Here is a 20,736-nt window from a genome sequence, read left to right on the forward strand (position 1 = left end):
TCAGTGGAAGTTGACATTTGTCTTATAACTGAGCCCAACATTCCAGCTCGCAGGGGCAACATTCCATGCAATTATGGTCTCCTTGGTTGAGTATGAGGTGATCTTGAAGGAAAGAGATTGGCCTCCCAGAGTTGCAAATGCTTGGTATGAAGCTCCCCAGTTGTGGCTCATGCTTATCCACCCTGTTCTGCTCCCCTTCACCCACATTCCAGATATGTCTCCTCCACCTGCAACATTCATCACATACACCAGCAACCAGTACCCATTTCCTTGGAAGGCGAATCGAAGCCCTCCTGTCCTTTGGCATGGCACTCTACAAGAATCACATGGAGCTAATGAACAAGTTTTTTCCAGGAGATTTATGTCTAAGATAGATTTTTGGGCTCATTACATTTACCCCCTCTAACTGCTATCCTTAACGTCCTAAAATGTTTTAATTTTTACAATGTTCCCCAACCTATAATGTCACTCTTTCTTGATTCAAAACGACAAAAAATACCCTTCACGAAAAATTATTAAGGATATTTGTCGTTTTAAGTCGTGAAATGTGGAAATTGCAACCCGGGGCACAATGCTTTCTCCTAGTTTTCCCCCCTACTTTAAGCATAGTTGGTTTTGGCATTTACTTTTCAGAAAAAAAAATGTAAAATCAATCCATGTGGTTATATCAATTTACAATAAGTTGATCATTAACGACATAAATGGAAAACAACTCCCCCAACCCCCCAAACTTTCATTTGAAATTTTGATCGAAAACTATCATAAAGCCACATCATCAACAATAATAATACGAATGTGTCTTATACTAAAAATAAAAGAATATAAAAACAAAAAGAAGAATATAAATTAAAAAAGAAAAAGAAAAGAAGATCTATTAGGCAGACGGACCACCCTAATTAGCTAAAGGGGTAGCCGAACTGGAAAAAGATCTTCTCCATTTCAAATGAAATGGAGGGGATCCATTTAGTTAAAACAAGAGGGCATTTTTGTCCAAAACTTGGTCCAGCCGAACCCCATCCCAACTATTTAGGGGTGGTTCAACACAGTTTCAATCAAAATTTTCAACAAAAGTTTAGAATAAAAAGTAATTTATCATTTATGCTTACTATAAAGAGTTTTAAATTAATTTTTAAACCCTAAAAAAACTTATTGCAAATTAATACAACTCTAACTTTACATTTTTGTGAACTTTATAATATTTGTGACGGGTAATAAGTCTAATTACCTGCGGTACATGACAGGGACAATGCCAGCCTTCCACTGTGCAATTTTCATGAAAGCAGGCTTGGACATGTCAAAGTGAGTTCGAGGTGGGTTGCACCACCCGCCGGCGTTGGAGTCCTGAGACCAATTTGGCGGGCAAAGGTTCGTCGCCGTCACGGTGGTGAACGGCACCTGTGAAAAGCACCATTTTGATTGATAGCACTTAATCTGGTAACAAGTCCCACAGGCGTAGCCATTGTTGAACAAAGTTGAGCTCAAGGCCGCCGTGTCTGTTCCGTAGCCATTGACAAACAGATTACCATACCCACAAGCTCCTCCTGTGAACCCAATTCAGAAAACAGACATCAATTTTCCATTATTCAATTTAACTTTTTTGTACTTCTCCCAAGATACAAAAGGATAACATTTTTCTCTAAGAGGTTCAAGGAAATTCTTTCAATTTAATCTATTAAATTAATTGGCATCAATGTTTTTCTTAGAGCATGTGATTTCATTGATTTGTATATACATTTTTAAGGCATGTGAGATACATGTTAGTTTAATAGACTAAATTAAAAGAATTTCTTCTAACTTAATTTGAAATAAAACTTTATCCTAACCAAATTAAATCATGTTTTTTCATTAGAAGATACAATGGCTTTGTTTATTAAAACCATTCTATTTCTCTCTCTTTTTCTTTTTTTCTTTTTTCTTTTTTATTAAAAAAAAAAAAACAAAAACAATCTAAAACATAAAACATTTAAAATTGATTTCACCTTTACCTAATATTACTAACAACAAGAGCCAATTTTTACCATATAACCCATACAGAAGAAGCAAAATAACTTATATGGTCAACTCATTTGGTTATTGATATTACAAGATCTGCAATGCATTCGAGTTCTTACTCTACCGATACATGGTTTTATGGTTAGAATTGTGTATCTGAGGTTTACCTGGGGTCATAAAGTGGCCGTGTCTTAAAAGAGTTTCATGATTGTTTTTATTTTTTTTAAAAAAAATAAAAATTGCATGATATATGGTGATTTTGGTCTTCACCATTAACAATGCATTAAAACTCGGATTAAAAAAAATAAAAAGTAAAAAAACCTAAATTACCCGTTGTGATTGGATCAACGAGAAAAAATTATTTATTTCACATTATGATTATTCTGTTTTTTTTTTTTTTTTGCTTAAAGTAAATGATGAATATATAAATTATATATAATGATGTGAATATTCAGTACCCATGGTCTCGGCGGCAGTCTCATCGCCATAAAAGGTGGCGTGGGCAAGCTGCCATGGGCTCGGTCGGAAGATTACAGCAACTGTTGGTTTGCTGCTGATGATCATTGCCAATGTCGATGCCATCAAGAAGAAGCTAAACCTCCATAATTGCAGGGAAGAAGAAGAAGCCATGGTTCCTTTACTGACTTTTGCTAGAGCTCCCTAATGTGATTTGCATATTGACTTGTACGTGCTATCTTATATAAACGTCCAACAACAATTCCAAAAGAGAAAACAATTCCTTCGTGATCCTCACGAAGATTGAGTCTTTCAACTTAAATAATAAAATTTCCAAACAATATTCGAAAAAGCTTACATTTTTTTAATTACATGAAAACTATATGATTGAGATGACTGACCATTATAATTATTATTATAGTTTGGAACGTGGGGGCAGGTTTTATAACCAAATTCAAATAATGTTAAGTACGTAATAATAAATTTGTTATTTGATTTGTCCAAATTTCAGAATTAGGGGTGCAAATTAAAATGGATTCTATTTACTATTGGACAAAGTTTTTCAATTGACATTTGTTGCTAGCTAGATTAGATGATTATATTAAAAAGGGAAAAATACAGAATCGGTTCATGTGGTTTACTTGATTTGCAATTAACTCATTGTTGTATTAAAATGAATTCAGAAGTACTCCTGAGGTATGCCAAAAAAATAATTTAGTCTTTACAGTTAAATTTCGTCGATGAATTTAACAGATTCCGTTAATGTGACACTTAGTTAAATTTTTTTTTTTAGCACACTTCAGAAACCTCTGAGTTTATTTTGATACCACAGTTAGCTCATTGCAAATCAAGTAAACCACAATGACTAATTTTGCTTCTTTTTTTTTTTTTTTTTTTTTTTCTATTAAAAATAAATGTAAGAATGACATATTCTAAGAATAAATGTCAGTTTAATATATTGTTTTAGAAAAATTTCATCTGACCTAGTATAAAAGATTTTGTCTTTTATGATTTTAGCAATTGAATTTCATATATGTTTGGGTGGTGGAAGTTTTTTCATTTTCTTTTAGAAACATTTAATTAAGCACATACTAAAAACATTGGGTTGACCAATTTAAATAAAACACCAAAAAGTCTTTTTTTTTTTTTTTTTTGGGGGGGGGGGGGTGGGGTGTTAAATAAACTTCAAAACTCTATTAGTCAAATTAAAAGAACATAACCAAGCATTGACTAAAAGTAGAAATTATAAATTATTGTGCGCCTAATTATGATTAGATTTTGAATTAATCTTGTCGGTATTTGTCTTGAGACACTTGACGGTGCTATAAAGTATTCAACTTAATTAAAAGCATGCCCATCTTTTAATACACAACAATTGTATCAAATTTCAAAGTTGGAAGCAATCTTTTATTTCTTGAGGCTACCTAAAATCATGAATATCAATCGGTTCGATTTATGAAGAATGTTCTCACATAAAAATTTCTGAAACTTTTACATATATCAAAGTTATGTTTTTCTTCTCTTGTGCTAATGCAGAATTTTGCACTGCCGGACTAGACAGTAGGTACATGTAAAAGAAGAGAAAATCATTGCGGCAAACCGACCTCCAAAGGGCCGACGGAGTGCCTCAAATGGTTAAGTTAATAATGATCTTGAAAGAGAGATTTAGGGTCTGTTTGTAATTGCGGTTGTAATAAGTACAATTTTAAAAATTGCGCTTTTGAAACCGTTACTTTTTAAAATTGCAAAGGCATTTAGTAAAACATGTTAAAAAAGAAAATACTTTTTTTTTTTTTAATATTAAATATTTGTTATGCAAAATCATGATTTTGGTTTAAATTCGCGCATTTTCAAATAAGCACCCCTAACCTGTTTATAAAAAAATTGCAGATCCTTTTTCTATTTTAGATTAAGTGATTTTTAAATCTCAATGCCAAACACTGTACATTTTGCAATATCTTTTAAAAACGCAGATTATTCTTGCAAAATCGTAATCTCAAACGCACCCTTAACAAAGACAATTAGTAAGTTATGAAAAGCATACCTAGTTATTTGAGTGGAGCCCTTAGTTATTTATGTCCATGTCATCCAGGAACATTATATAGAGACACAGACAGAATTTTCTTGTTGCCTGTCTGCTTTGTTCTGCATCCCTAGCTATCTATGCCTCTATTATTAAGACAGCTCTTTAATGGTGATATGGTTGCCAATGTGCACATTATAAAGGTATAAACATGTAGCTACCAGTTTAGATTATCAAAATTTGAAAGCATTTCAGAAGTGAAATATTAAAGTTGGTGGAAAGGGCATATTAAATCTAGGGGGAAAAACTACAAATATTTTTACTTTAATGAGATTCCTCCTAATATGTAGCCAAGTATTTAATTCCTTCACATAATTCATGAAGGGAATAATTATTTATAGCATTCGTGCAAGGGCTGATAAAATATATGGGATCGTCAGATCGTGCAAATATGTAATGGGAGTTTGGAAAAGAAGAGAATGGAAATTAAGAGAATTATTTAAGAAGGAATAGATGATTATTGCGGATATATATATATATATATATATATATATATATATATAGACCGCAATAATCTCTCGAAGATGGTTATTTTCAAGCATATTATTAATTCAATAACTATACACTAAACGCTTGATTTAAGAGACTTGCAAGGCAGGCAAATATAAATGCATTAGAGAAAGGCTCATCAAAATACTGATAGAAGTAGCTCCGATGCTTAAGTTACAATTGAAAACTGCTGAAAGGGCAAAATGTTGGCCTAGGGAAAAATGTGAGTGTAATTGGGTAGTGTGCTTCTTTTCTACTTATATATGTCATGAGGTCCTGTAAAGCGTGGGCTCTCTCTCCCACTTATTGGTTTCGATTGTGGGTGGTTTCTTCTGAGGGTACTGGTAAAGTTATTCATCCAAAATAAAATAAAACAAGGAAATCTTGAAAAATTACTGAGTTGGGGTGTGCAACATATTTGTGTGGCATAGGAGTGGCCCAACATTTTATGCTTTCTAGCTACACTCGGGACAAGGCTTATAGAAAGTACTAAAGAAATCTTTTAATATAGAATTGAGATTCCCTGTTATTAGAAATTTGAACAGCCTAATAATATGAAATTCTCATCCTTTAAGACATCCTCTTAACAATAAATCGGGATCTCCAACTATGGATTATTACGTTAGTTTGTATTAAAAGTACTTGTAGGTAAAGTTGTAGTACTCTCGATGTTACATAAAGTAATGAATAGAAGACTTCTATTAGCACTACTACATTTCCTATCTCTCAATTTCCAATCAACACTTCTCCATTTTCATAATTAATAACCAAAAACCACAAAACTACTAGAAAGAAAATGCTTTGAATACTATAATTTTTACTATAATTGTTTTACAAATTAATGTGACAGTTCATAATTACCATTAAAAGTATACAATTAAAAACGTCATAGATCGAATTCCCATTGTCTTGAAGTGGAGATAGCTTGTGAATCAATACCATGTACACATAAAAGTCTTATAATTATAGTCATCTTTGGCAAACTGGAAAGTTAAAACGTGCTCAGAAGTAGAACAGGCACAAAAAAGAACGAAATAAAAAAGGAATTAAAGTAAAGCATGATGTTACAGATTGCCTTTCCTAAATAGGCCTCAATTGTCACCATTTTCAAAAACCATTGGTGTAAATGAATCAATGGAAGTTCACAGTGGCCTGATAAGTCAATCCTACATTCCAATTTGCAGGGGCAACATTCCATGCAATTATGGTCTCCCTGGTAGAGTATGAGATGAGCCTGAAAGAAAGAGATTGGCTTCCCAGAGCAGCAAATGCCTGGTACGATGCTCCCCAGTTGTGGCTCATGCTTATCCAGTCCGTTTTGCTTCCTTTCACCCACATCTGAGCAATGTCTCCGGCACCTCCAACGTTCATCACATACACCAGCAACCAGTACCCATTTCCTTGGAAAGAGAATTGAAGCCCTCCAGCCCTTTGGCATGGCACTCTACAACAAACACATGGAGCTATGAACAAGTTTTTCCAGGAGATTTATTTCTAAGATATATTTTTTCTTTTTAAAGGGGAATTAGTGTCGTTTGGTTTAGCAGAGAAAAAATAACAATTTCAAAATACAATTAATGAAAACGTGCTTTTTTAAAAGGGCTCATACAGCTGCTCTTTCCATTTTTGACAATTTTGGCACAATTCGCAAATCTGACACAAATCCAATATGAAATTAGTAAGTTAGGATTGAAAGGTTTGGACCCGTTTAAATAAATGAATTAGGTTAGAGTTGACTTATATAATTTTATATCTATGCCTCAACACAATTTAAACCTGACATGTGACATAAGGGCTGACAATTTTTACTTGACTTGTGAATGTAATATGAACTCAACACGAAATTAATGGATTAGAGTGGAGAAGTTGTCTAACATGTTTAATTAAATGGGTCAGGTTGTGATTGGCCTATATCGCCAGTCTTATACCTGTTCGTTAACACAACTCAAACATGATAGCAAAGACAAATTGCCACCCCCAACTAAAACACAATTCAACCTTAAAATCATGTGTTTTTTTTTTATTTTAAAAAATGATATTCTTAACACTCACTTATCACATTCATTTCACATCAATTTTTAAGTGGCTAATATGATAAGCTACCTTTTTATTTTTTTACTCATTTGATAAGCTACTTATTGCACATTAGTGAGTGATAAATGGGTGTAAAGAATAGCATTACTATTTGTTAAAAATGCATCCCTTGCTTGCTGCCTAAAAACATTAATTTTTTTTCCACGTTTTCAAACTCCCATTTTATTTTATTTTTTTTCAAAAAAACATACTCTCAAGCAAAATACTTTCTATAATTTTGTTTAAAAACACTAGTTTAATTAACCCATGAAGAAACGGGTAGTACTTTACTTGTTATATACCTGCGGTACATGACAGGGATAATGCCAGCCTTCCACTCTGCAACTTTCATGAAAGCAGGCTTGGACATGTCAAAGTGGGTTCGAGGGGGGTTGCACCACCCGCCGGAGTTGGAGTCCTGAGACCAATTTGGCGGGCAAAGGTTGGTCGCCGTCACGGTGATGTATGGGACCGATCCGTAGCACCACTGAGATTGAAAACACTTAATCTGGTAACAAGTCCCACAGGCGTAGCCATTGTTGAACAAAGTTGAGCTTAAGGCTACTGTGTCTGTTCCGTAACCAGTAGCGAACAAGTTTCCATACCCACAAGCTCCTCCTGTCAACCATAAATTTATGTATTTTCCACATTAAAATTAATAACAGTATATATATATATTTGTTTGTTTGTTTTTTATTTTTTATTTATTTATTTATTTTTATTGGCAACCAAATCAAGAAATAACCTTTGATTGTTAAATTATTTTCCTTTCCACTTTTTTTTTTTTTTTTCGAAACAAAAATATTAACAAATAACCTAAATCACAAAATACTCACAACACGCTTATAACTATTTTCACATTTATGTCATATTACAATATTTTTTCAAATAAAAACACAAAAATGCCTTAAAAAAGTATTAACAAACGATTATTAATTTGATATTGACAATATTCATCATTTGATCGAGATTTAAATTTTGTACATTTAATAGAGAAATGAACACTATCAATTTCAAATGAAATTGAGAAGATCATTTAGCTACTAAAGGCCATACACGTGATCGATGTGAATAATGTAACATACCCATGGTCGCAGAGGCTGTCTCGTCACCATAAAAAGTTGCGTGGGCGAGCTGCCATAGGCTTGGCCGGAAGGCGGCGGACGACTTGCAGCTGATTGCCAGTATAGAGGCCATCAACAAGAAGAATCTAAAGCTCCATGATTGATCAAGGGAAGCCGCAGCCATGCCTGGATATGACGTCTCAGGATCACCTTCGTGATGATGATCACTTGGTGCAAACAATATTATGCCTATATTGACTTCAACATGCTAAACTTCTATATATATATATATATATAATGCCCAATAATAAGCATTATTAAAGAACAATCTGGCTCTTCGTGGCCCTCACGAAGATAGTCGTCGAGCTTAAAAGAATGTTGGAGCAAGAGTTTTGTGTTTGTTATTATTAAAAATGGATTTGGTATCTCCACATATGTTTGCCAAGGGAAAATTCCTTAGCCCTTAATGGCTGGGCATCTCACTTTGCCATTATTAAATTTTTGTGGCCTAAACTTGGGGACGTGCGAGCATGTATCAACAAGCCCTGAGCTCTCTCCTAAACTGCTATATATATTAAAATTTTGACATTAATTGCAAAATGTTAGGTTTATTGGGGGAGTTAATTGTCCTCGAATTATAAAAGTATTCATTAGTGATAAGTTTTATTTCCATTGTTTATTGAGAGATATAGAGATCCCTAATTATAATTTTGCTGTTTGAATTGTTAGTCTGAGATCTGCTAAGATAAATAGTCCCATACGGGTTCGCCCGAATTGCTAGCAATTCAGATATCAAATTGTTGGATGAGCTCTATAAGTAATTTTAGGGAGCCTCAAAACTTGACTAGTCATTTTTTGCTTCTCTCTCTCACTTTTTGTTTTGTTCTTTCTTTTGAGTAATTCTCATATTCACGTTCATCAATTACGGATCTTTTACATCGGCTGATATGACATATTTTTTTTTTTTTTTTTTTTTTTTTTAAATGAAAAAATCGCTCAAAACATGTAATATAAAATGAGGAAGAATGAAGAATATCATTACCGTTGCTCTCACAATTAGTAAAAGATGAGACAATCGTTACCACTTTTTGGAAAAGCAGTCAAATGGCTGACTAGTCCAATTCCAAGGATTAAGGACTGAAATAATTAATTTGCTTTAATGATTCCAGCACTCATATTTAAAGTAACCTGTGGTAACAACGCGCACATCAGGTGGTTGGATTTTTTCAGATTCCAGGTATTCGGAAAAAAAAAAAAAAAAAAAAAAAAAGAAGAAGAAGAAGAAGAGGAGGAAGTATGCCTTTATAAATGACTCAACTTGAATCAGAATCAGTTAAAGGCATGCTCACTAGATAAAATCATAGGTAAGGCTAAAGAGTGACCCCGGCCCGAAAGGTTAGCGGGAGCCTTCGATGCTTAATTCAAAAAGATATATATATTTTTTTGTGGTCAAGAGGTAACTCAATCAATTGGGACCACGCCTAATGAAGCGGAGGTTACTAGTTCGAGTTCTCCTCCCCCCTCTTGTGCGGACATATCAAAAAAGAAGAAGAAGATATTTTTAGGAAAATCGGAATACAGAGAGGGCAAAGAATTATTATGAATTGATAACTAATCTCTAAAAGCGACACGTGTCTTTTAAGCTATTAAAAAAGCACGCGAGAAACACATGTCATTAAAAAAATATGTATTTCTCACATGCTAAAGACACATATCACTTTTAAAGGTTGGTTTGTAGGAACTTTCTTTCTCTTAGAAATGTGAACCATTGGTCCTTAAGTGGTAAGCAATTTGGAAAATGGAGAGTAATCCTACACATACTCCCATTCTTATACTCCCAAATGAATCACTATTGTCTTGAGGATGAATCACTACTAAATTTTAGCGTCATATCATGGTGTGTGTGCATTTAAAGGTGTGAGAGTAAAAGTGTGTACAGAGTAGCATTACTCGACAACAATCATTTTTCTCTAATCCAGAGATCAATAGTAGAATTTTCTGTAAAAAAAAAAAAAAAAAGAGAAAAAAAAGAAAAAAGAAATGTAGTGGCATTTTGGGGATTTCCCACAACTCTGTTAGAGTTTTTTGTAAATTTCTAATGTAGGAGTGAGATTACAAATTTTATAAAGTTTAATACACTAAATTGGAAATTTCTAAATTTTATGAGATATTGTAAAAACAATAAAATTGAAGTGATTAAAGTGAAGTTTAGGGGAAAAGAGGCTTGCCAAAGGAAAGCCCATTGATAAGCCCATATAGTACAAGAAATGTAAAACATGAATGAGAAACGCAGAGACGCAAGAGAAAGGTAATGGACAAGAGAGGCAGAGACGCGAAAATGGTTGCAGCCGCTCAACCCCAGGGCAGACCCAATTCGACCAGACCCCTCCCGCCACCCGAGGGTCTTCAGTCCAGGGCACCACCCCTAGCTCGCCCACGCTTCGAACCCGTCGATCGCGAAAAGGTCTCTCTCTCTCTCTCTCTCTCTCTCTCTCTCTCTACGCTTTCTCTTGGGTTTGTTTACAGCAAATAGTAATTTGGAGTTTACTATGACACTGCCGATTATGTTAATTTATTTGTATAGATCTCTATTGATTTCTTTCTTTTGCATGAAAAAATGCAGACTTGCCCTCTGTTGCTCCGAGTTTTCACCAAGGTATGGGAAAATTTTATTCACTACCGTAAAATTGATCTTTTTCTGGGTGAAATGTACATTTTTTCTGTTCTGCTGATAAAAGCTGAGAGCAGAAGAGAACTAGGGAACTGAACTATGTTGCTTAGTGTTATATTACCAGTTGTCCCAAATGCTTAGGTGGATAGGAAAGGGTGAATTTAACCTTTAAATTGCTAGTTGTGCCAAAAGCTTAAACTCATAGTAAAGGGTGGATTTAACCATTCAATGTTTTTACAACTTTTGTATTTTCCTAAAGAGCTCCATATGGGTTTTGTAATGGTGAATCAGGCACAATATTAGAGCAGCTCCATAGTATAGTTTTCTGTTGTTAGTGGGCAAAAAACTGATATCGGCTTTAGGAAAACCTGAGCCAGAAATATCTCTAATACGAAAGAGATGAGCTTCATTTGAGTTTTTGGTATGAAAATAGGAGGTTACTCCCATAAAGCTACTGATTTGCAGGTTCACTCACAAAAGTCTCTGGCTGCTTGCTGACTAGAAAATATGTTTGAGCTTGCTGGCTTGCATTTAGGGTTTAGTCAGTTGACCTAGACTGCCAACCAACTGTGCGAGCTGTGTGTTCAAATTACTCCTTTCTCCCTATACAAGGAATGATGTCTAGACATCTTTGGCTGTCAAGAGTCAACTATTGTTGGTAACAAATGACAAGCGATGCGTAGGATCAGTACAAGGTTTAGCAGATAACCCCCTTTTCTTTCATGAAGTGGGTTTCTGAAGTCAAAATCAATATGTATCAAGGCACTAAACCACTTAAGTAGCTCACCCTTCCATCACTGTTTATTCTCTCCTCTTCCTTGGTGTTCACAAGCATTTGTGGCCTAATCACTTGATCATTTGTTCACTTTGAAGATGGAAGCATACAATGCCCTGGCAACCCTGCCATAGTTAGTGCTTCTTTCTTATTGCTCTCAACCAAGTGGCATCATGAGACTATTCTACCTTAGCATGTGAATCAGCATGAAATTATTGGACATTGGACTATATCTAAAGCCATCATTGACACTAGGTCGAGAACTTATTTTCATCCTTATGGATTGTCAATGTTTGATAACCTTTGGGCTCTTTGATGTAGTATGGTAGAAAGGTTATCTTGTTCCATCAACTATGACTCGAAAGGTGGTAGTGCTAGCTGTGGTAGAGGCAAAAGGAGGGTTTGATTGGTTCTTTACGAAGCCCAAGTTGTTATCATGGAATGTGAGATGATTGAATGAGGGGACATAAATGCTTGAGAGCCAGGAGCCTGCTAAGACAGTGGAAGACATATATTATTTGTTTGCAGGAACCTAAATTGGAGTTTATTTTCAGTTTGTGTTGTGTGTAGTTTGTGGGGTTGTCAACATGTGTTTGGTGTTGTTATTCAGCTTCTACAGGGGCCTCTCTGGTGGTATCTTGCTTATGGGGGATAGGAGGGTTATGGAGAAAATCGAAGAGTGTGTGGGGTAGTTATCTCTTGGACTTTCGCAGGTGTATACGAGCCCAATTTCGATTGTGATAGAAGGTTTTTATGGGAAGAATTTGCTGGCTTGCTTAGTTGATTTCCTAGTAAAAGATGGGTGAAGTTCATTTTTATCCCGTTACAGTGGAGTCCTAACTTTATTTTTGATCAGAGTCTCATGAATATTCCCCTTGTAAGAGGTTCTCGTATGTGGTCAAACAAGCAAGATCCCCCCTCTTGGTCAAGAATAGATAGGTTTCTCCGGAATGGGAAGCCTAGTTTTATGATTTGTCTTTAAAAAAAATAAAAGATTGCTTAGACTTTGCTCCGACCCTTTTCCTATTCTTCTTGATTGTGGCGGCTTTTAGGGTGGTAGAAGATATTTTAAGTTCGAGAATATGTGTTGTAGGCTGTGGGCTTTGTAGATAAGGTGATACAATGGTGGTCTTCTTATCATTTTCAAGGCTCGCTGAGCTTCATTAGCTCACAAATTTAAGGCTTTGGAGCACTGTATGATGTGGCCCCGAATGGGACGTCAGGAATTTAAGGGGAGAATTTGTAATACAATGTTGCTGTGGTTTGTATATTTTGTGTGCACTTCCCTTATATTAATGCTATGCCTTTTTCACTTTTTCAATGTATAAAAAGAACCGTCTTTTGTTGTTGGATATGTGGAGTAGTGTGTTTTTCATCTAAAATGCTGATTTTACTAGGTTTACATATTCTCTTTTTTGGAAAGGTTTCTTTAATTAGTTTGGGTTTAACTTTCTGCAGATTGGAAGTCATCATAGTGAGGAGGATTTTGCAGTGAGGGGAAAGGAACCCAAGGATGAGGTTCAAATTTATACATGGAAAGATGCAACACTCCGTGAATTGACTGATCTCGTATGTTCACCCCCCCGATCCAACCCTCCCATCTTTCATTGAATTAGATGTTTTATTTGTTCTCTAGATGATTTTAGTTCTTTGTCAGGTTAAAGAGGTTGCTCCAGAGGCCAGGAGAAGAAATGCTAAACTATCTTTTGCTTTTGTATATCCTGATCAACGTGGTCGTTTTGTGTTGAGAGTGGTACGTGCTACTTCTTTCATGTAGCTGGTCATACATGTATGTGTTAGTGCAGATACAGTAAGACCAGCAAAGATATTCTTGCATCATCTGTCATTTATTTGCATGAATGTGCTCGCAGTCTGCTTACAGAGTAATTTCAGTCCACTGATTGATGTAAGTTTTGATCGCTAATTTCGGCCTGGGTTTTATAATACTGATATTTTCCCATAATTGGTCCTTTGAAGGCGGTATCTAATTCTAGTAGACTAGTGATGGGTGGAAATGGATAAAAAAAATGAGGTGCAATTGAGCCTTTAGTCATAATTAATACATTGGCATAGATGTACCATGCACATGTACTGAGAAGTTTTTGTGGTTATTTCTATTAACTTTCACGTATCTTGGTCTCCAAGGGCATGACACATTTTGTTTATGGATGAGTAGGTCGGGATGACGCATTCTTATGGAAACGGCAGACGGCTAGACGACAGCAAGTCATTGGGTGAACTTAGCTTCCAGGTAAAATAAATTACCCATATCTGTATCCATATTCATGGCATGTATATTAAGTCCCATACGGATGAGTTGACTTGTTTTTATTTTGAATATGTAGATTGGAGATTACTTAGATGTGGCAATCTTGTAGAGGAAAAGGTTGGTGATGCATAAAGTGGCTATGCTGTTGTTCTGAGATTGCATCTTTGCCAGACTGACTTGAGAGGTGTTGCTATGCATTAGGTTTATTGATCCCATCTGTATGAGAACGTGTTTAAAATCTTTGAATGCTTTAACATTTCCCGGATGGCTTGTGGGAGCTGCATTAATGCATGATCTTAGAATGTTGAACTCTATAATATAGTTTGCTCAAACATCCTTGGTGTATCATTGTTGGTACCCGATTCCAGGTGTTTTCAGCTGGCAATTGTTCAACTGTCTGAGACATTGAGCCCTGATTATAGCGCAATTGTCCTACTGTCTCAGACATTGAGCCCTGATTATAGCTTCCAGCACAATGTTTGTGAGGACCAGCTTTTTGCTAGGCAAAAGAGAAAAAAAAAAAGAAAAAGAAAAAGAAAAAAGAAGATAAAAGCCAGAAAAAGTAGCTTTCCTATTTAATGGATTGCATTATAGAAATTGATAACTTCTAAACTTGGAATAAGAGTGTCATGATGTGATTGGAATTGGATCGGGATCCCAGCAAATCCCCAGTTTCTGATGGCAGGCAATTTCTTACAATTGTGAGAGCATTCCTAGCAGATATCTAACCATTTTCTCTAAGTTTAAGGATCTAAATTACTTTTTGCTTTCCTATCCAAATATACTTCACAACAAATTCCCTTAGTATTTTTCTATATCATTAAAATATTATTTTTATTTCAAATGTATTTTTTTTTTCTTGAAACTCTTATACTTTCTCTCTCGTCTCTGTCTTGTCTGTCTCTCTTGTCTCCGCTAGCCAGAAATGTTGTTTCAAAGGAAGTTGTTGTTTCGGTAGTAGAAGAAGGATTTCAATGATTTATGAATGAAGGATATTTCGATAATTTTGCAAAAACCTATTTATGAATGAAACATACCATTGTGAAGGTATGGCAAAAACCCATTTTTGAAGGTGTGGCAGAAACTCATTTTTGAATGAAGGAGATGTCTATGATTTTGTAGAAGAAAGATATGTTGGTATGCGCCGTGTGGAGTGGTGGGAAGTTGGGAACGTTACCAAAGATTTTCCAAGGATGGGGCTATGCAAGTAGGAGAAATCTACTTGCTTGAAGCATTGAACAAAGAAGAAAAGCGAGGAGAAAAAGAATGCGTCAAGACTCGAGTGTGAGAGGAAAGAGATAAATTTTATAATTATAATAATGTATTGGATTACTACAGTGGAATCCAATTGTATTCCAATGTAGCGATTCTAATGTTTATGGCTCATTTAGGAAGTCTGTTGTAGGTGACTTTTTGTGATTTTTTTGACATTTTTCCTAAACTTAGGAAAGGAAACCACATATAGGGAGTTTATTGTGAATGCTCTTAGAGGCTTTTGATGCAGCGTATCAGTCCAAGTAGTTGCGTGAGCACTCATTTGGATAGATATACGTCATGCTCGGACAAGTGAGTCTCATCGGGAGAAACAAGTAGAAGTAAAAAAAGTCGCTAAAAATTTTTGCATGCAAGGCTTTTTATAATTAGGATTTTCATCAAAGTTATGCAGTTCGCTCTTCCACTTCCACCGAATAAACCTGTATTTTGTGTACATTACGAGCATATGGATAATTACAAATACACATTGACACGCAACTAACAGTTGAGTAAAACACCTGCAATTTTTTTCCCCTTAACAAACGATGACTCTTGAGTATATACAATACGTGAAGCCCTTCATCTCCAACTTCATAGGTTAGTAACTGTTGTATTGCCTTAAAACTGGATTGATCCTGCACAAGTTTGAGGATTATATATTCTGAGCTGTTTCAGTGTCTTGGCTTGATGGCAATTAACAATGATCATCTACAAGCATCATTTTCTACGCTGGATATTTAATTTACTATGAACAATCGAAGCAAACAAGCATTGAAAGTGGAAAGAAAGATAGATTATGGATTTAGAAGGAACCCATGCAAATTAGGATCAAGAATGGCTACAATCCCCTGCTCAAATTGTAGCCATCCCAAATGCAATTAAGAGAGGCTTCTTATAGAACCCACGAGCCCGTGCAGACTTTTGCTGCTTGAGGCTTGCTAGGGGATGTGGGGCCCATCAGGGGCCTCCCGGCCCTACAAATTAGGAAGCTGAATGAAAGTGGGCCTAAGCCAGAACTAGATCCCATAGTCCAGTCAGCCCTAATTTGCAGTTGGTCTTCTGCTCAATTGTCTGACCATTTTTAGGAGAAAACTGAAAGTTGAAGTAGACATGAAGTATGTTGTACCTCCAATCAAGCTTGGCTTCCTTCTGGCAATGTAATCAAGCGTGTTTTTGAGTCATACACCAGTTCAGTTCCACAACTGAGACAAAATTGAACTTGAAACAGTTAAAAACAATGGGATACAAACCTGCCTCTTTCACAAATCATATCCAGATTACTGCAGGAATGTATATGAATGTAAAATCACAGGGCCAGTCAATTCATGCAGTCCACAAGGATCTTTGCACTTACTTGGAACATTTGACACTGTTGCTGGTGCCACCACTAGAAATTGACAATATGGTGCCAAAGAAGGAGAGATTCTCAGTACCACAATTGGGACATGGGCCCTAGAAAAGAATATTATTTTAGTTGCAATATGGAACAACATCATGGGATAGAGATCCCCAACAATTTTGGGGTTCGAGTTGTTAGCAATTCGAACAGCAAATGAAAGAGAATTAATATGAAGTCCATCTGCCCAAATAAGTTTTGAGCTATTCGTCCACCTATTTGAACAGGTAGGCCTCATAGGAACTTTCACATTTGCTGTATAAATTACTAGCAATTCAAATAGCAAATTATTAGGGATCTAGATCTAACACTATAGGGCTGTTCTATTTATCTTAGAAGAGATGTTGACAAATACACTACCTTTAAGATCAAAAAATCCTTCACAATCACATTTGTAAGTGATAGAGCTAGCCAAACTATGAGGGGCACAGCAGCAAACCATGTGAAAATGAAGCTGAATGGCTCGGGGAGCTGCAATTCAACATTATACAAAAAGAGCATGCATTGTAAAGTTTTACCTAGGAAAGTTAAAAAGTAATGGGTTATTGTAGGACAAAATATTTCATGAACGTTCTTCCCTTTTGGATTTTAGCATGGCTGAGAGAAAGAAAAAGGAAAAGAGAGGGGCATTTTGAATTTTTGAGACCTATAAGCATTCTTGTTTCCCAAAAAGACTAGAATTTCTGATGTGAAAACTAAGTTTTCTGACTTTCTGAGTTGGCTGGTAATTATTGGGAATAGTTCATAAATAATCCAAGAATTTGAGAGTATAAAGCAGCGCATTTCATGAAAATGAGGGGGTTATCAACACCCTACATCTTCTACAAGAATGTGTGCAACACACAGACTTCCGCTCCCAGTAATCAAACCAATTTAATATCCTTATTGAACAAGGTATATGACTTTTCAAAGTTCAAAGAGGACCTGATCAGTCCTGACATTTATTTCAAAATTTTGAGATGCACGGTTTGTGGCTCACTAGGATGAATAAAACGAGTGCCGCTAGTAATGCTACAACTTTTACTACAATCTCCTTATTGGCTGATGTGATTTTGCCATGTCGATGCCACATTAATTTGTAAGGGGCTGTGGAACCCTAAACATTTTACAAATAAAAAAAAACCGATGTGGTCCTAGTTCCATAATTTATGTTTTGGATTATTGGCCTAGCTAAATTTGGGACAAATGCACAAAAATTTAGTAAGTCACTATTGCTGACTGCTGAGGAAGGGCTAAAGAACATGAGAAAGTGTGAGTTCTTTCTTCTTCATTTTTTTTGTGGTTAGTCCTAGAACTGTGTCTATTGACTTTAACGCTTCATCAAGACAAGTAAAATGCAATCTCAACTACATACCTCAAGCAGATATGTAATTTCAAATCCAGTCAGATCATCAAGGAAGAAAAACCTGGTGGGCACATGCAATACAAAATTAATTTGTTATTAGATAAAATATATATATACGACCTCATGACTAGTAAGCAACTGTAAGATCAGAATCCCTTATGTATAGACCTTTACCGTTATTGTTGTTGAATCTCAATCATTTACAACCAGTAGATGAAAGAAATAGAAAAAAAAAGAGAAGAAAAATAAAATAAAGATGATCACATGTCTTAGATATCCGTAAGTATCCAAATCGTTTACAACTAGCAGTGAATAGTAGCTCTACAAAAACAATAATTAATCTCAGAGTCTCACAGATAATTCTGTGAGACAGTTAGCATCACATGAATTTTTAACCTAAATTATTTCAATAAACCATGTTACTTACAATCCTAACGCAACAACCGTCGCTGGGACGTTCAACAGAAGCATCTTCAAATAGTCAACTGTCAAGTCACTGTAAACCTGTGGGAAGAAAGTCAGTCAGTACAATTAAGCCAAGATCTGCTAGCTATATAAAGAGTTATTTGCTGAAGCACCAAATCAAAGTATAATGAAGTAATCTAATAGCAAGTGTATCCCTTGGTAGATAACTTTTAACAACTCATGCCAAGGTAAATCATTTTTGCAGAGAAGACTGGAGACTTAAATACTAATTAAGTCAGGACTCCTACTGAATTAGTGCATCAATGCACCTGATCTGAGCAGTTGATTCAGTGATATTAGTCCCACGAGATTACTGAAGTTAATATTAAGATCCTAGGTGAGTAGGTGGCATCTGATATATTTGTGACTAAACATTGCAGTCTTCACCACTGCAATTTCCAAAGTCCTGGATGGTCTATATGCACATATGCACAAGCAGAAAATGTAAAGGCAGAGCAACTATAGATCAACACTTACCTTTCTACTTCGGAGACTGCATCGTGGACCCTCAACTACAATGTCACTCCCTTCAATCTAAAAAACAATTAAGCCAATAATCAAAATAACTTTCAATCAGAAAACTGATACTGCTTACTTAGGATTTACTTCTACTCTTTTTTCTACAATAAAATCATGAAAACACCAAAGAACAATTGCCATTGGAGTGCCTTATATGCCCACTTAACTCTTTCTGAATAAAATTCAAACAAATATTTTCTACTTTTCTCTTTGCCAATGGATGATTTGCCAGGATATACCTTTTGTGAATAATGTGCTTCAGCCATTTCAACAAATTTTAACTACTTGCAATATAGAAAGTCAAGAATTTGGTTGCTGACACGACAATGCAGATCGTATTGAGGTAAGTTTCTTTCTTGCCACATATAGAACTTATTTTTCATGCTTTAAACTGTAAAAATTAGATACTCCTACAGCATAATACCAATCACACCTTGGTAGATTCACAAGCAATCAGCTACTTACATATCCTAAGAGGAACTAACCAGGAACATTCTTTGTTTATTCATAATGCTTCTCTGCTCTTTGTCCGAAAGTTTCTATCCTTCCTCAATTAGAGACTTGATCATTTATGTTAATTTATATCTGCACTACTCAAGCACAAACCTTTAGCCTCAACTTCAAATTATCATACTCTTCATTGGTCAGAATTGGTTTCCCAGCCACATAAGCCATTGAAGCTTCAAGAAACTTCTGTTCATCGGAACCTGGATTACGTAATAAACCAATAAATTCCTATTAGAGATTCACATATTGATTAATTCAAAAACATATAACTTGAGGCTCCATTGATAAAGATGAGTCTGTACTTAGCATGACAACGCTGCTTCCTTCCCACATTAATTCTTCCTTGAGATTATCAAATTCCTCATTCGACATTATAGCTTTTCCCTCATAATAGAATGACTGTAGGACATAACAGAAACAACAAATGTGCAGATCAATTTTGAGCATGAAATGGAAAGGCTAACACATTTGTTCTATCCCTTGTTTGGTAGAATTATTATGGATCATATAGCAATACAATAGATAGCAAAACAATACTTGTAGGGCTTGAAGAAACTCTTGTTCAAGTTCACCAATTGACTTTTTCCCTTTTTGGTCTATGCTACAATATGGCAGGATTTTACTGTCGACGATATCAGCTCCTTCAGCCTGGTCTGAAAAATTAAAAGACAAAAAAGAGTCGGCACATGGATTTTCTCATTGAAACCAAGCAACAAGGCAAAGAAATTAAAGCACTTCCTAACTAATATTATCTAATGCCATTAGTTAACAACTATACCCTCAACTAAATGAAAATAATCCTTAACTGTTAAATCACCAGAATTTAATTATTTAATTCGGAGTAAATATAAAAAGGAAAAACCATGACTAATTTTTATTGTCACGTCGTGTCTCAGTAGTATATTAATCTACTCTAACAATAGTAAATTAAAAATTTTAATCCACACCTTGTTGGTCAGCAGTGGCCTTGGTGGAAAGCAGCAAAACTCGGCGTCGAAGGCACACATGCCTTCCATTGAACTGAACCGACTGAACCCTTGCAGAAGAAGATAAAGAAGACACAACAGAAGAAATAGGAACCAAGGGTCTTTTAATGGGGGTTGTGTGTAAACGAGGGGATGCTGAAGTGAAGGATAACTTGCTAGCCATTATGAGAGCAAGGGTGGAGCTGAAGAAGAAGAAGAAGAAGAAGAAGAAGAAGAGGTATTACAATGGTGGGTGTGGAGCTGCTGATCGAGGGGTTTGATGGTCTTCAGGTGGGGGGGTGATTTTTGATGATGATGATGCTGATGCATTGGGAGTTTTCGTGGGGCTGTGTTTGGAGGGAAAGAAAGACAGCCCAAAAGATAAGGCAACGGGTGAATGTGTGGAGGGAAAT

General features: G+C 35.6%; 4 protein-coding genes across 6 annotated transcripts; 1 reads left to right on the forward strand and 3 right to left on the reverse strand.

Moving 5' to 3' along the window:
* On the reverse strand, window positions 1-2,622 carry LOC132174370 (expansin-A7-like). Its single transcript, XM_059586036.1, has 3 exons — window positions 2,451-2,622; window positions 1,226-1,541; window positions 1-313 (listed from the first exon to the last, which is right to left on the reverse strand). Exons 1-3 carry the CDS (start codon window positions 2,620-2,622, stop codon window positions 1-3), a joined length of 801 nt encoding a protein of 266 aa, XP_059442019.1.
* A 3,529-nt stretch (window positions 2,623-6,151) lies between these two features.
* LOC132174371 (expansin-A7-like) lies at window positions 6,152-8,341 on the reverse strand. Its single transcript, XM_059586037.1, has 3 exons — window positions 8,179-8,341; window positions 7,396-7,711; window positions 6,152-6,464 (listed from the first exon to the last, which is right to left on the reverse strand). The coding sequence occupies exons 1-3, from the start codon at window positions 8,339-8,341 to the stop codon at window positions 6,152-6,154; spliced, it is 792 nt and encodes a 263-aa protein (XP_059442020.1).
* A 2,087-nt stretch (window positions 8,342-10,428) lies between these two features.
* LOC132176739 (histone deacetylase complex subunit SAP18-like) lies at window positions 10,429-14,286 on the forward strand. The gene is made up of 6 exons (XM_059589024.1): window positions 10,429-10,621; window positions 10,781-10,813; window positions 13,062-13,172; window positions 13,261-13,356; window positions 13,780-13,854; window positions 13,949-14,286. Exons 1-6 carry the CDS (start codon window positions 10,469-10,471, stop codon window positions 13,979-13,981), a joined length of 501 nt encoding a protein of 166 aa, XP_059445007.1. The 5' UTR covers window positions 10,429-10,468; the 3' UTR covers window positions 13,982-14,286.
* A 1,182-nt stretch (window positions 14,287-15,468) lies between these two features.
* LOC132175863 (PGR5-like protein 1A, chloroplastic) lies at window positions 15,469-20,736 on the reverse strand. 3 transcript variants are annotated; one of them, XM_059587938.1, is made up of 11 exons: window positions 20,306-20,735; window positions 19,896-20,011; window positions 19,661-19,757; window positions 19,458-19,558; window positions 18,810-18,866; window positions 18,295-18,371; window positions 17,877-17,928; window positions 16,883-16,993; window positions 16,481-16,578; window positions 16,253-16,328; window positions 15,469-15,761 (listed from the first exon to the last, which is right to left on the reverse strand). In XM_059587938.1, exons 1-10 carry the CDS (start codon window positions 20,505-20,507, stop codon window positions 16,259-16,261), a joined length of 981 nt encoding a protein of 326 aa, XP_059443921.1. In that variant the 5' UTR covers window positions 20,508-20,735; the 3' UTR covers window positions 15,469-15,761; window positions 16,253-16,258. The 3 variants fall into 3 exon arrangements, with proteins under 3 accessions (XP_059443921.1, XP_059443922.1, XP_059443924.1); XM_059587939.1 differs by having other exon boundaries at window positions 15,469-15,787; XM_059587941.1 differs by lacking the exons at window positions 15,469-15,761; window positions 16,253-16,328 and having other exon boundaries at window positions 16,477-16,578; window positions 20,306-20,736.

This window comes from Corylus avellana, chromosome ca3 (genome assembly GCF_901000735.1).
Source record: "Corylus avellana chromosome ca3, CavTom2PMs-1.0".
Taxonomy (NCBI): domain Eukaryota; kingdom Viridiplantae; phylum Streptophyta; class Magnoliopsida; order Fagales; family Betulaceae; genus Corylus; species Corylus avellana.

Coding starts and splice junctions, on each gene's coding strand:
- LOC132174370 (XM_059586036.1), bottom strand. CDS start 2,622: ATGGCTTCTTCTTCTTCCCTGCAATTATGGAGGTTTAGCTTCTTCTTG. Junction 1,542..2,450: donor GACTGCCGCCGAGACCATGG/GTACTGAATATT, acceptor TTGGGTTCACAG/GAGGAGCTTGTGGGTATGGT. Junction 314..1,225: donor GTCCCTGTCATGTACCGCAG/GTAATTAGACTT, acceptor TGATTCTTGTAG/AGTGCCATGCCAAAGGACAG.
- LOC132174371 (XM_059586037.1), bottom strand. CDS start 8,341: ATGGCTGCGGCTTCCCTTGATCAATCATGGAGCTTTAGATTCTTCTTG. Junction 7,712..8,178: donor GACAGCCTCTGCGACCATGG/GTATGTTACATT, acceptor TATGGTTGACAG/GAGGAGCTTGTGGGTATGGA. Junction 6,465..7,395: donor ATCCCTGTCATGTACCGCAG/GTATATAACAAG, acceptor TGTTTGTTGTAG/AGTGCCATGCCAAAGGGCTG.
- LOC132176739 (XM_059589024.1), top strand. CDS start 10,469: ATGGACAAGAGAGGCAGAGACGCGAAAATGGTTGCAGCCGCTCAACCC. Junction 10,622..10,780: donor AACCCGTCGATCGCGAAAAG/GTCTCTCTCTCT, acceptor GAAAAAATGCAG/ACTTGCCCTCTGTTGCTCCG. Junction 13,173..13,260: donor TCCGTGAATTGACTGATCTC/GTATGTTCACCC, acceptor GTTCTTTGTCAG/GTTAAAGAGGTTGCTCCAGA.
- LOC132175863 (XM_059587938.1), bottom strand. CDS start 20,507: ATGGCTAGCAAGTTATCCTTCACTTCAGCATCCCCTCGTTTACACACA. Junction 18,372..18,809: donor GCAGTCTCCGAAGTAGAAAG/GTAAGTGTTGAT, acceptor TTCTTCCCACAG/GTTTACAGTGACTTGACAGT. Junction 16,329..16,480: donor AACAGTGTCAAATGTTCCAA/GTAAGTGCAAAG, acceptor ATTTTGTCTCAG/TTGTGGAACTGAACTGGTGT.